The sequence below is a fragment of the Vicia villosa genome, unplaced genomic scaffold (assembly GCF_029867415.1).
Source record: "Vicia villosa cultivar HV-30 ecotype Madison, WI unplaced genomic scaffold, Vvil1.0 ctg.005278F_1_1, whole genome shotgun sequence".
In the NCBI taxonomy this organism is placed as follows: domain Eukaryota; kingdom Viridiplantae; phylum Streptophyta; class Magnoliopsida; order Fabales; family Fabaceae; genus Vicia; species Vicia villosa.
The window spans coordinates 77,744-90,186 of NW_026706600.1; the positions used below are offsets into that span (position 1 = coordinate 77,744).

At 36.9% G+C, this 12,443-nt stretch overlaps 1 protein-coding gene across 1 annotated transcript in view; it reads right to left on the reverse strand.

Annotated features, from left to right (window-relative positions):
- Nucleotides 1-9,072, reverse strand: part of LOC131642564 (uncharacterized) — a 35,070-nt gene extending 25,998 nt beyond the window's left edge. The window contains exon 1 of the mRNA XM_058912801.1: nucleotides 8,166-9,072. Within this exon, the coding sequence (XP_058768784.1) occupies nucleotides 8,166-9,072 (907 nt within the window). The remainder of the gene's footprint in view (nucleotides 1-8,165) is intronic.
- Between the last annotated feature and the right edge of the window lie 3,371 nt (nucleotides 9,073-12,443).

Here is a 12,443-nt window from a genome sequence, read left to right on the forward strand (position 1 = left end):
GCCATTTCATAAGTTGATTATGTTATTTGAATTGTTGAGACGATGATATGCTCGTTGTGACGTGATGGTAGTATAATTGTGATTTGAATATGTTGTCTTAATTGATTAAAGATATTGTTGCTATCTTGAAAGTCGTATAATATTGATGAGTTGTTTTGTGATGAAAGTTGTTGTAAGATGTTATGTGATGCGAAGTGGTGAAATTATGTATGATCTATATCTCCTATATTATTTATCATGCATTCCTTTATATTGTAAGATATCTCACCCCTTTGCTGATATTTCCCCTACCGTGGGAAATGGGCAGGTACTCAAGATTAGTCGTGGATGTTCGAGGTTATTGATGTGAAGTCTTGATGTTGCTTTATGGAAAGTCGAGTCGGTGTTCATTGCTCTGATACGTAGCACTCGGGGGATTAGTCTTTATTACTTGATTGTTGTATTCTATGATGACATTTGTGATAAGTTGAATTGAAAGGTGTTTATAAGTTTAAATTGGAAGTGGTGAATGAAGTTTTGTTCCGAATGCTATGTATCTTTATTAAATGCAATATGAGTATGTTTGTTTGGTTAAGCCGAATTGTGACATCCCATCATTTGATGAATAATGTTAAATGCACTCTGATTTTTGCTTATAATTGCGGGGTAGATTTGGGGTGTTACAATAGTGGTATCTGAGCAGGTCGGTCTGTCCGGCCAATGTTGCCTAATGATGTTTATTCCCGTGTACACGACGAGTGTGTGAAACACTGTCGGTACTTGTTGTTCTTCTGATTGTTTGTCTGCAGGAGTTTGTGTGAAGCTAAGTGGGGGAGAAGCTATGCTTCTCAATTATGTTTCAGTTGTAGGATGTAGTATGCTGCTGAGGGCGACAATGCAAATGTTGTTGGAGTTTGTTGTTTCCTGAATCGATGATGATTTGGATTTAAGATTTTGTTGCTAATTAAGTGGAGCATCTTGAGGAAGAGGATGAGTAGGAATTTTTGATGTTCACTTCTCGAAGGATGAGGAGCTATGTAGAGGTTGTTGGTATGCGAGTATGGTGCAAGCTCCTGATGTGTCTGAAGGTAACTGTAAGTAACGAGAATAAATTCTAGAAGATTGAATTTAGAAAGTGCGATGTTCCAGTGCTGCTGATGGACTGTGAAGTTGTTGGTTGAGCAACCTTGCATAAGATGTCGATGTTGGATCAGTGATTAAAAGAAGTATTGTTGTAAGATTGATGCAAGTGATTGAGACAGTAGTAGAAGCCGTTGAAGTTGTTGAAACTTTCTGAAGCGCGAGTAAGAATTGGTAATGCGAAGAGATCAGTATGATTTCAATAATAAGAAGTGTGGATAATGGTGTACATGAATTTTGTTCTGATGTATCGCCAGAGGTGCTTAAGGAAGTAGCTGCAAGACGTCGGTGTTAGCTTTTTCGGATGATTTTTGAAGATTAGTGAATTACGGAATCATATTACTTCTGGTGATATGAGTACAAGTTGGAAAAGAACATTATTAATGTTGGTAATGATGGTTTATACTCCATTATGGTTGTCGGCTATCTATTGACAAATTGAGGACTTGATCACCCTTAATCTCTTGTTGATAGTAGACGAAATCGTGATTGGATGGTATAGACGTATCTTGCTAGCGTGATAAGTGCGTAAAGGGATGAATGTTATGTCGTGAAGATAGTTGATCTCTGGTTGGTGTGAATCAACGGAAAAGTATCCATGAATGATTAAGAAGTAACGAACAGGTCAGAGAAGCTGTTTATAGGCGAGATAGCATCGCAAGTGAAGGATTGAGAATGTCGAGTGAACAACGGTTTTGTGATGGATGTTTAAGGAAGTCTGAACTAGATTAAGACTTATGAACCATATGATTGATGGAAAGATTTAATATGGACGGTGACTTAAGATGGATTATCAGAGTTGCGCAGCAGATGTGTAATGTGGCACAGTTGTCATGCATGTGTGTTTGTTAGAGATAGAAAATTAAGTATCAGAAGCCTAGGAGAATGGTATGTCTTGATCTACATGTTTGAGTTGGTGGCTGTTGAGGTAAGGACGATGTTCCAGAATATGGTATTTTCTCGTGAATACTTGTCGAGTTTATAAGGATGGTATAAGGGATGTTAGTTGATGGTGGAGTTGGGTGTATTCGTCGAGTAATCTTGTTAAGTTGACGCTATAGTAATTTGGTTTTTGTTCTCGTTATATTGTTGTTGGACTCTGTAAGTAAGAAGTGATATTTTGTACTATGACTGAGTTGATTATGCTGGCTATGTTGATGTAACTTATAAGAGTGATATGACAAGGCGGAGATAGAGTTGTTGGTGTTGGTTAAAGATTGGCATGTATAATTAAGGGAATGGAAGTAAGTATGTGTTCTGGTGTTAAGAATGTTGTTAATATGATAATGGTGTGGAGTTGAATACCCAAGTATATGAGGATTATGATTGTTACTACCTTAAGGATCGATAGTCAAGGTATCGTTGAGCAGTGATGACTCTGTTGCTAAGTTAATGAGGTGAGATTGTATCTCCGAGTATAAGCGTGTTAAAGTTGTTGTTACCATAAGTATTGGTGAGTCGAGAGATTCCTGAGATGGTTGGTAAGTTGCTAACGAGTATGTTGTTGAGATGTTGAATAATTGACACTGGATTTAAGTCAGATTGAGTTATTTTGGTAGTCGAAGTGTTGTCAAACGCAATTGAATATTGGAGAGTTGGAAGCGAAGTTAAGGACGGTTATGTCGGATGGATTTTCGAAGACGAAAATATTCTAAGTGGGGGAGAGTTGTAACGCCCCGAATTTAATTAATTATTTAATTAAATTGATCGAGGATTTATTCATTGGAATTAGTTGAAGTCGAGGTTTGTCGGTATTATTCTAAAGGCGTAATTTGGATTAATATGTTATTTTGAGCAGTTAAGTTTATGGTCGGATTAATTAGTCGGAGAAATACAATTGCGAGTTAGTATTGTTAAAGTTATGGATCGATGGTAAATGTGGAATATTATTGTAAATAATATTCGGGTATGTTGTGTGGTTAATTATTTATGTGTGTTATGTGAATACAAGATTACACTCAAAGATGTTTTTGATTCATGGCAAACTCAAATAAGCATTCAAACAACAAGACGGAAGCACAAAACTTAAAGAAAAGCAAGCATTGATCACTCATAGGTCAACCCATTATGTTTATATGTTTATAGGTTGCCTCAACACAAGCAGAACAAGAAGAATGCAGAAAAACAGCAGTTAGGTCGACCTACCATCAACCCAGGTCGACCTAAAATGGAGAAAAACTCATATGTCCCTGCTAGGTCGACTCACACATCATTTAGGTCGACCTAAATTGATGAATTCTACATATCAGTCTGTTAGGTCGACCTACACATCAACTAGGTCGACCTAATCTGTGAAAATGTCCCCAGAATGCATCAGAAGAGGATTCTGGTCGACCTACTCCTTCAACAGGTCGACCTAACTGGGAGCAAAATTCTGCAAGCTCTGTTAGGTCGACCTAAGCACTACAAGTGGTCGACCTAACTGATCAAGAAAGTTCAAAAATCAGTTTTTCTTGGTTCTAACTGTTATGCAATCATATATATTGTGCAAGGGTTATTATTCAAGCAACACCAACGACTGAAAGATACACAAACGCTTCTCATCTTCGTTCTTCATCATCTCCAACACAATTACACATAATCATTCTTGCGTTGCGGGTTAGTGATGAGTTCGATAACGTCCATGGAACGGAATTGAAGATTCCTAGTGGGTGAAGGTTTGTGGGGTTTGTTGGTGAATAAAATCTGCGGGTTTTGTCCTCCACGACGGGTGGTTCTTGGGGGTTTTTATCAAGAGGCGTTCATTGAGGATTCGGCTGAGTGTAACGATTGAGGAACGGGGAGTTCAAGGAATCAAGACACTGCAGAAGGGAATCAAAGTGAAGCTCTTGGATAACCTTGATCTGGCTCAAGATTAAGGGGGAAGAAGATTCAAAGGATCGACATAATTGGTTTATCGTTTATCGCTTTGTTATCTTCTTTGTATATACTACTTTCAACAATAATGAAAGATTACCCAATTTCAATTTGGAATTGGGGGCAGACGTAGTCGTAGCGAGGACGATCGACGAACTGCCTAAACAAATATCGTGTTCTTGTCGCTTTTACTTTCTCTTTTACTTTCTGTTCATAATTGGTTATAAGTGCAAAATTGATCAACGATTCAAGTGTTAAAATTGTGAATTAAAGTTCTGCACAAACATCACAATTCACCACAACTTGAATCACTATCAATTTGAACCTATCACCAAGTGTTTGTGTTTTTGCTTAATCCAATCTTACTGCATTGCAAATCAAAGTTGTCAATCTAGAAGTTAATTGGATTTCAGTTGTTAAACGTAATTGGTTAGCTATCATATTACTTCACCATCAATTCCACTTACTCTTTGGTTTTGAAACACATACGACCTTTGCAATAGCGGTCCAGAATAGACGCAAGTCGATTCAGAACCGCTTTCGCTCGAGTCTGTAGAAAAATCTGTAAAAACTTAGTGAGATCTATTCACCCCCCCCCTCTAGATCTATAGGCCAGCGTCTAACATGTTATTTGGCTTAATTGAGTAATTAAAGAGAGATTATGAATTGGGCCTAAGTGGAAAGAATAGAACACAATGGATGGGTTATGGGTTAAGCCCATTAGTGAGAATGATAGAAAGAGTTAGGGTTTTAGAGATTAAACCTCATAACTCATTTTGTGGGAAAGAAGAGAAAGAAGAGAAAGAAGAGAAAGAAGAGAAAGAAGAGAGGAAGAGAAGAAAGTTATGGCATGAAGAGAGGGATGACTCCATTGAAGGTGAAGCTTTTGATAAGGTAAGGGTTGGGTTCTTACTCTCTAAGGATTGGCATGATGATGTATATGGTGGGTTAGATTGTATGTTATTCTCCATGGAAGTTGTGTGTAGAGATGTTAGGGTTTATGAACAAATGCTTGATTTATGATTTAAAATGTGTTTTAATTGATGTTTGATGATTGTTATGATGTTAGAAGATCCATAATATGTGTTGTATTTGTGTTTATAACATGTATTCCATTGTTGTTCATGATGGTTGGTGTTTTCAGCTTGATTGGGTTGAGTTTGGGGGTTTTTGGATGGGTTTCGTATGCTGTTTTCTGTGTTTTGGGGGTTTCTGAAATCGCCAGTTCGCGCCGCGAACTACTGTTCGAGCCGCGAACTGTCTGGCAGAAAGTTAGGAATTTTTGAATTCGCTCAGTTCGCGCCGCGAACTTTGTTGGCGCCGCGAACCCTGTTTTGCAGAACTTTTTCTAAACTTTGAAATGATGTAACTTTTGATCCGTAACTCCGTTTTAGGCGCCGTTTGAAGCGTTGGAAAGCTAATGCAATGAACTATACCATGATGTAATAAAATGATTCATATAATATAGTTTCCTATTATGTTTATTAGGATTAAGTGATGAACTATGTTGTGTTAATAATATATGAAGTATGCTCTTTGCGATGAATTGACATAACTATGTGGTAGTATATCTTGATGTATGTTTTCTTATGATGATACAATGTTATTGGAATGGTAATATGTGCCTTCCTTATGATGAGATAATGAGATATGTGATGATATGCATAATTGATAAAGATGTTGTATGCTATATGTGATTAATTGTGCGTATTTGATATGTATGAGTCGACGAAGATGCCATGCGATGACTTAACAATATATATGAAATTGAATATAACGTATTATGATGATTACTTGAATTAAGGAATATGATGAATGTGTTGTTGTTGTTGTGCAATATAACTAATTGTTATTGTTATAACATGATGAATTGTTGTTATTGTTGTAATATGTTGGTGTTTGTTGTTGTTGTGCAATATGTTGAATTGTTATTGTTATAACATGATGAATTGTTGTTATTGTTGTAACATGTTGGTGTTTGTTGTTGTTGTGCAATATGTTGAATTGTTATTGTTGCTATGACATGATGAATTTGTCGTTGTTGTTGTAGACCCTATGGTCACCATTGATAAGTTGTATTATGTTGATAAGAATTAAGTTGAATAGATGTTGTATGTCGATATAATGTGATGATGTGATTGAGATGTGGTAAATTACTATGATACGGTTATTGCCATATAACCTTGGCATTGAGTTGATGTTGTTTAGTTGATGTGGTTATGTTGTTTAAGTTGATTATGTTGTTTAAGTTGATTATGTTGTTCAAGTTGATTATGTCGTTTAAGTTGATCAAGTGGTTTAAGTTGTGTTTGTGGATGTGCATCATTTGAGTCGCATCCATTGCATTGTTTGAGACGGCCCTTGTGGCAATTGTTTGAGACGGCCCTTGTGGCAAATGTTTGAGACGGCCCTAGTGGCAAATGTTTGAGACGGCCCAATGGCAAACTGTTTGAGACGGGAGTTTTACTCCAATGGTACCACATGCATATGCATAAGTTTGAGTGACATTCGAGTCGCATTTGAATTGCATTTGAATTGTGTTTGGATTGTTGAGATGATGAGATGTTTGTTGTGATGTGTTGGAATCATACTTGTGAATTGCATATATTGTTGTGGTTGATTGTTGACATTGTTGCCATTTCATAAGTTGATTATGTTATTTGAATTGTTGAGACGATGATATGCTCGTTGTGACGTGATGGTAGTATAATTGTGATTTGAATATGTTGTCTTAATTGATTAAAGATATTGTTGCTATCTTGAAAGTCGTATAATATTGATGAGTTGTTTTGTGATGAAAGTTGTTGTAATATGTTATGTGATGCGAAGTGGTGAAATTATGTATGATCTATATCTCCTATATTATTTATCATGCATTCCTTTATATTGTAAGATATCTCACCCCTTTGCTGATATTTCCCCTACCGTGGGAAATGGGCAGGTACTCAAGATTAGTCGTGGATGTTCGAGGTTATTGATGTGAAGTCTTGATGTTGCTTTATGGCAAGTCGAGTCGGTGTTCATTGCTCTGATACGTAGCACTCGGGGGATTAGTCTTTATTACTTGATTGTTGTATTCTATGATGACATTTGTGATAAGTTGAATTGAAAGGTGTTTATAAGTTTAAATTGGAAGTGGTGAATGAAGTTTTGTTCCGAATGCTATGTATCTTTATTAAATGCAATATGAGTATGTTTGTTTGGTTAAGCCGAATTGTGACATCCCATCATTTGATGAATAATTTTAAATGCACTCTGATTTTTGCTTATAATTGCGGGGTAGATTTGGGGTGTTACATTAGGCACATCTGACCTCTATACCCGAATCTAATGATATCCCGACCTGAGATCAATCTTCGAGAACACACTGGCTCCTTTCAACTGATCTAGGAGGTCATCAATCTGCGGTAAGGGATATTTATTCTTTATGGTAACTTTATTCAGCTGACGATAATCGATGCACAAGCGCATACTTCCGTCTTTCTTCTTTACCAAAAGAACAGGAGCTCCCCATGGAGAAACACTGGGCTGAATAAAATGCTTAGCTAGAAGTTCTTCCAACTGGCTCTTCAATTCTCTGAGTTCAATAGGAGACATCCTATAAGGACTGTTGGAAACTGGGGGAGTACCAGGAACAAGATCAATTGAGAATTCCACTTCCCTTTCTGGAGGAAGAGAAGTGATATCCTCAGGAAACACATCAGGAAATTCGCACACCACCGGAATCTCAGACAATTTCGCCCTTACAGAAGGTTCCTTGGAAAGAACTAAAAGAAAAGATCTTTCTTGAGAAAAGAGATAATTGACCACGCTGATCGTACCTTCTATCAACTTGGTAATTGCATCGTCGGAAGAAGTCTCTTCAGCAGGAATGAATATGGCCTTTTCCTTGCAACCAATATACACCGAATTAAGAGATAACCAATCCATCCCCAGAATGACATCGAGTCTCTTGAGAGGTAAACAAATCAGATCGATCGGAAAATCACGACCATTAAAAGATACTGAACAATCGTTACAAATCAGTCGGGCTTCCACCGTGTCATCTGTCGCCGAAGAAATGATCATAGGATCGGGTAATGGAGTGACTTCCAAACCAAGTCGACAAACACACTCGGTAGAAATAAAGGAATGAGTAGCTCCACAATCAACTAAAACACATAAAGGTTGGTTGTTTACATAACACGTACCCGCAATGAGATTGTTGTTCCCTTTTGCCTTCCTTGCATCTAAGGTGTACACACGACCTGCAGTCTTCTCAGGAGCCTTCTTTCTAGGACAATGAAGAGATATGTGACACTGCTCGCCACATTCGTAACAAGTAACAGAAGTGGGTTTGCACTCCCCGGTATGTCTCTTCTTGCACTTGTGACAATAAGGAGGTTGAGCCGATTGGTCACCATATCCTTGCTTCTTCTTCGATGGAGAACTACAGGGCTTTAAGTGCAGGGTAGATCTCCCTTGGTATCTAAAATTAGTCCTGTTTTGGTTCCTCTCTTCTTGAACCCTCTTCAAGCTGTTCTCCGCAACATAGCATTGCCTCAAACATTCAGCATATGTAGTGAACTCCCTCTGGGACACACTATGAGCAATGTCGGCCCTCAAACCCATTAAGAATTGATCAATCTTCCATAACTCATCAGGAGCATAAACAACCTGTCGTGAGTAATCAGCCATGTCTTCAAACTTCTCAACATACTCAAAAACCGACAAGTTGCCTTGCTTGAAGTTCTGGAACTCTCTTTCTCTTTGGGTCCGAACACTGTTAGAAAAATACTTCCCCAGAAATGCCGCCTTGAAATGATGCCAGTCCTTAGGAATCTCCTGAGTAGTGAAATAGGTAGATGCGGTATTCCACCACCTAAGAGTCGGTCCTTTCATCTTTTGTGTAGCAAAGATCACTTTCTCTTCTTCATTACACCGGATTTCCTGGAATATCCTCTCCATACTAGCCAACCAATCATGAGACACCATCGGGTCTAGACCACCTACAAACTCTGGAGGATCCATTCTAAAGAAAGCACGGAAATCTGGCCCTGTTGGAGCTTGTGGAACAGGAACTGGAGCAGGAGGTTGTTGTCCTTGCATACCCTGCATCATCTGCATCATCATCTGATTCTGCTATTGCATCTGTTGCATTATTTGCTGCCAAGGTACGCCTACATTTCCAGCTTCTAGCTCGGGCTCCACATTCCTAGTTCTGGGCCTTCCGGGACCTCTGCGTTGCTCAGCCATCTCCATGTCTGTCCTACACACGGAATTAAGTTGATCAGGCTTAATGCCATAAGTAAGACATACGGAAACATGCCGGCTATACACATGTGAGGCAGAATTGTACTGCATTATGATGTGTCTTTAGCAAAACCGAGAATCGACCTGCCCAGATACCAACTGTAACACCCCATACATATATGCCTAGAATAATATGCATAAGTATTAAATATGGTTTCATAAAGACAACGAATACATAACATCGCAGCGGAAAGATAATAGTACATCATAAGTACAATTACAAAAGCCGAATGTATCATGGCCAAAATGATAATACATCCAAAATAGTACAATATCCAGCAAGGTACTAAAAAGCACGAAATATGAACAAAAGATAACATCTAGCAATAATGTCAAAGGACTAGTCCGCCTTGCCTTTGTCACGATCTTGCCTCGAACCACCTGAAAAAGATAGAATTGGAATGGGATGAGATTACTAAATCTCAGTGAGTCCACCTATCCTATTAGTCCACTCAGATCTAAAGGGTGCATGTATAATAAATGAATCCACCATGGATTCGGGTTATCCTCACATCCAGTACAGACACAGAGTAAACAAAATATTCATCCACCATTGGACTCATCTTATACAAATACACAAGTATCTCAACAAACAAGTATGCAAAACCCATACCCATGTACGGGAAATCCAGAAGTGTAATAGACCTCGGCTAGATTATAGAATGAACGCACCCTCGATGAGTTCACCCATGCCCATTGTCAAGGTACTTGTACAAACAAGCTCACTGCAAGATGGTTAATTGGGTTCGCACGAGCCGAAATGGCCGCGAGATGACTTTAGCCTAATTGGCGTCATTGTCCCATTAACCTTCTTCACGCAAGTGGGTTACGCCGAGTACAAACCGCCACCTTGACGCATGAGCCCATCGGGCGAAAGCCTAGTGTTAGTCTACTTGACTTCACTAGAGGTGAGTTACCGATTATGTATTAGCCTACGTGGCTACATAACCCCACCATACCGAGTACGCAAGTGTGTTAACGCCAAGTGAGTAAAATGCCCTGCGACCCTCACAAGCACACTGCAACGGTAGCTCAGGTGCGCGACCTTTGATCACATCATCGGACTATTCCATGGACCCCATGGTCCAGGAAGATACCTTGACTCCATGGTCAGAGGTACATCCCAACCTAGCTCTAGGCCACTTTGATTCAAGCATACGTACACACAACAAGCGTAAGGTCATAAGACAAACCAATCCGAATGTTTAACCAAAACATTTGGATATCAACATATTTCCATACTTTGTCTCATCATAGTATTCATAATCAATCACAAATGAATAGACAAGAATGATTGAATCAACATATTCAACATTACGCATAACATTCAACGTAAGTAATCAAACGGAAATAATAGTAATGCGTGTCATAAAACACCACACATTAAACGTACATATGTGTATTAATGGTTAAGGAGGAGCTCGGTTACGATTAGAAACCAAAACTGCTCTCAAGGGAAAGGAGAATAAAATTCTGCTCAGCATTGTCCGCTTAGTGGGCTGCCAGCGGGCTTTCCAGTGGCGAACCTCAACTGTTCCTCCGCTTAGCGGCCTCACGTCCGCTTAGCGGAGTCGCGATTTTCTGGAAAAGCAATCAGTATCCGCTAAGCGACCTAAGTCCGCTCAGCGGATCATCACAGATGCAGAAAAACGCAGAGTTCACCAGTTCTGCCATGGGGTACTTTAACCCCTTGAATTCACCTGCATGTACGAAATAAGGGTGTATACGACCAGAATACAACATAGGTAAGCACATTTTAACACTACGACATGTTATTAGCAAGGATTTCATGCATTCTTTCTCAAATCCCTAAACCCCAAAATCCCAAATGGATCAAAAACCCCATTTTCTATCTAGGGACTCACCTTAGATGAACGAAGTAGAGCTGGAGCAAGGGAGATTTGGACGAAAAACAGAACTTCGAAACAAATTCTTGGACATGCAAGGATTGGGTTTCTTGCAGTGGTCTTCTTTCCCTTCCTCTTCCTTCCACGTTTCTATCCTTTTTCTTTCTTTAACAAAATTCTATTTTGTTCACAACTAAGAGGAAATTTCCTTAGCCAAACAATCCCTTATGTCTAATTAAGGGTACAAAGACTAAGATGCCCTTCAACTAAGTCTCAATGTCCATCCTGCCATTTAGTTCTACTACAACTAAATAGTATCTTCTCTATTTATACTTATGATAGAAAAAAAATAGGATATTACAAATCATTATTATTAATTTAATATTTAGTAACTACAATAAGAGTAAAAATTATTATTATAATATATAGTTTTCCAAAATGTAACCATTTATTAAAGTGTAATTATTTTTTATGACATTTTTTTAATTTGTAGTAAAAATATAAGGTATAAAGAAATAATTAATAATAAAATATAAACATTGACTCTACTTTTAATTTTAAAAATAAGAAAATTTATCGATAAAATATATAACATTATAAAAGTCATTTTAAAAAACGTAACAAACAAATCATAAATCTAACCATAAAATATTTAGGAAAAAATATTAATTATAATATATTAATATTTTATAATTAAATTAAAAAGATATATGGAAATTAATATCCTTTATTTTGAAGAATTAATTGTATTTATATTTTTGAATAGTTTTTATTTTTCACTATTTTATTATAATATTTTAATATATTTATATGTTATATAATTAAATTAAAATGATACGTGGAAATAATATATTGTGAATTTAAAAAATAAAAAAAATTAATCATAAAATATATAACATTATAAGAGTTATTTTAAAAAACGTAATAAAGAAATCAATTATTTTTATTAAGTTATAACATATAATTAAATTAAAATAATATGTGGAAATTAATATCCTTTATTTTGAAGAATTAATTATTATTTTATTATTATAATTAAATTAGGATATTAGATTGGATAAATGTAATGATTTGGTGTGAAGAGAAAAAATGATAAAATTCAAAATTTTAATAGATTTTTAATATGATGCCAAATTTGATTGAAATTTCTAATATGGTGCCACATATGATTTAGGTTTAGGGTTGTGTCCAAGGTTGTCATCATGACAACCTTGGATTTATATTAAGTAGATTAATTGTATTTGTATTTTTGAATAGTTTTAATTTTTCACTATTTAATTATAATAATTTAATATATTTATATGTTATATAATTAAATTAAAATGATAC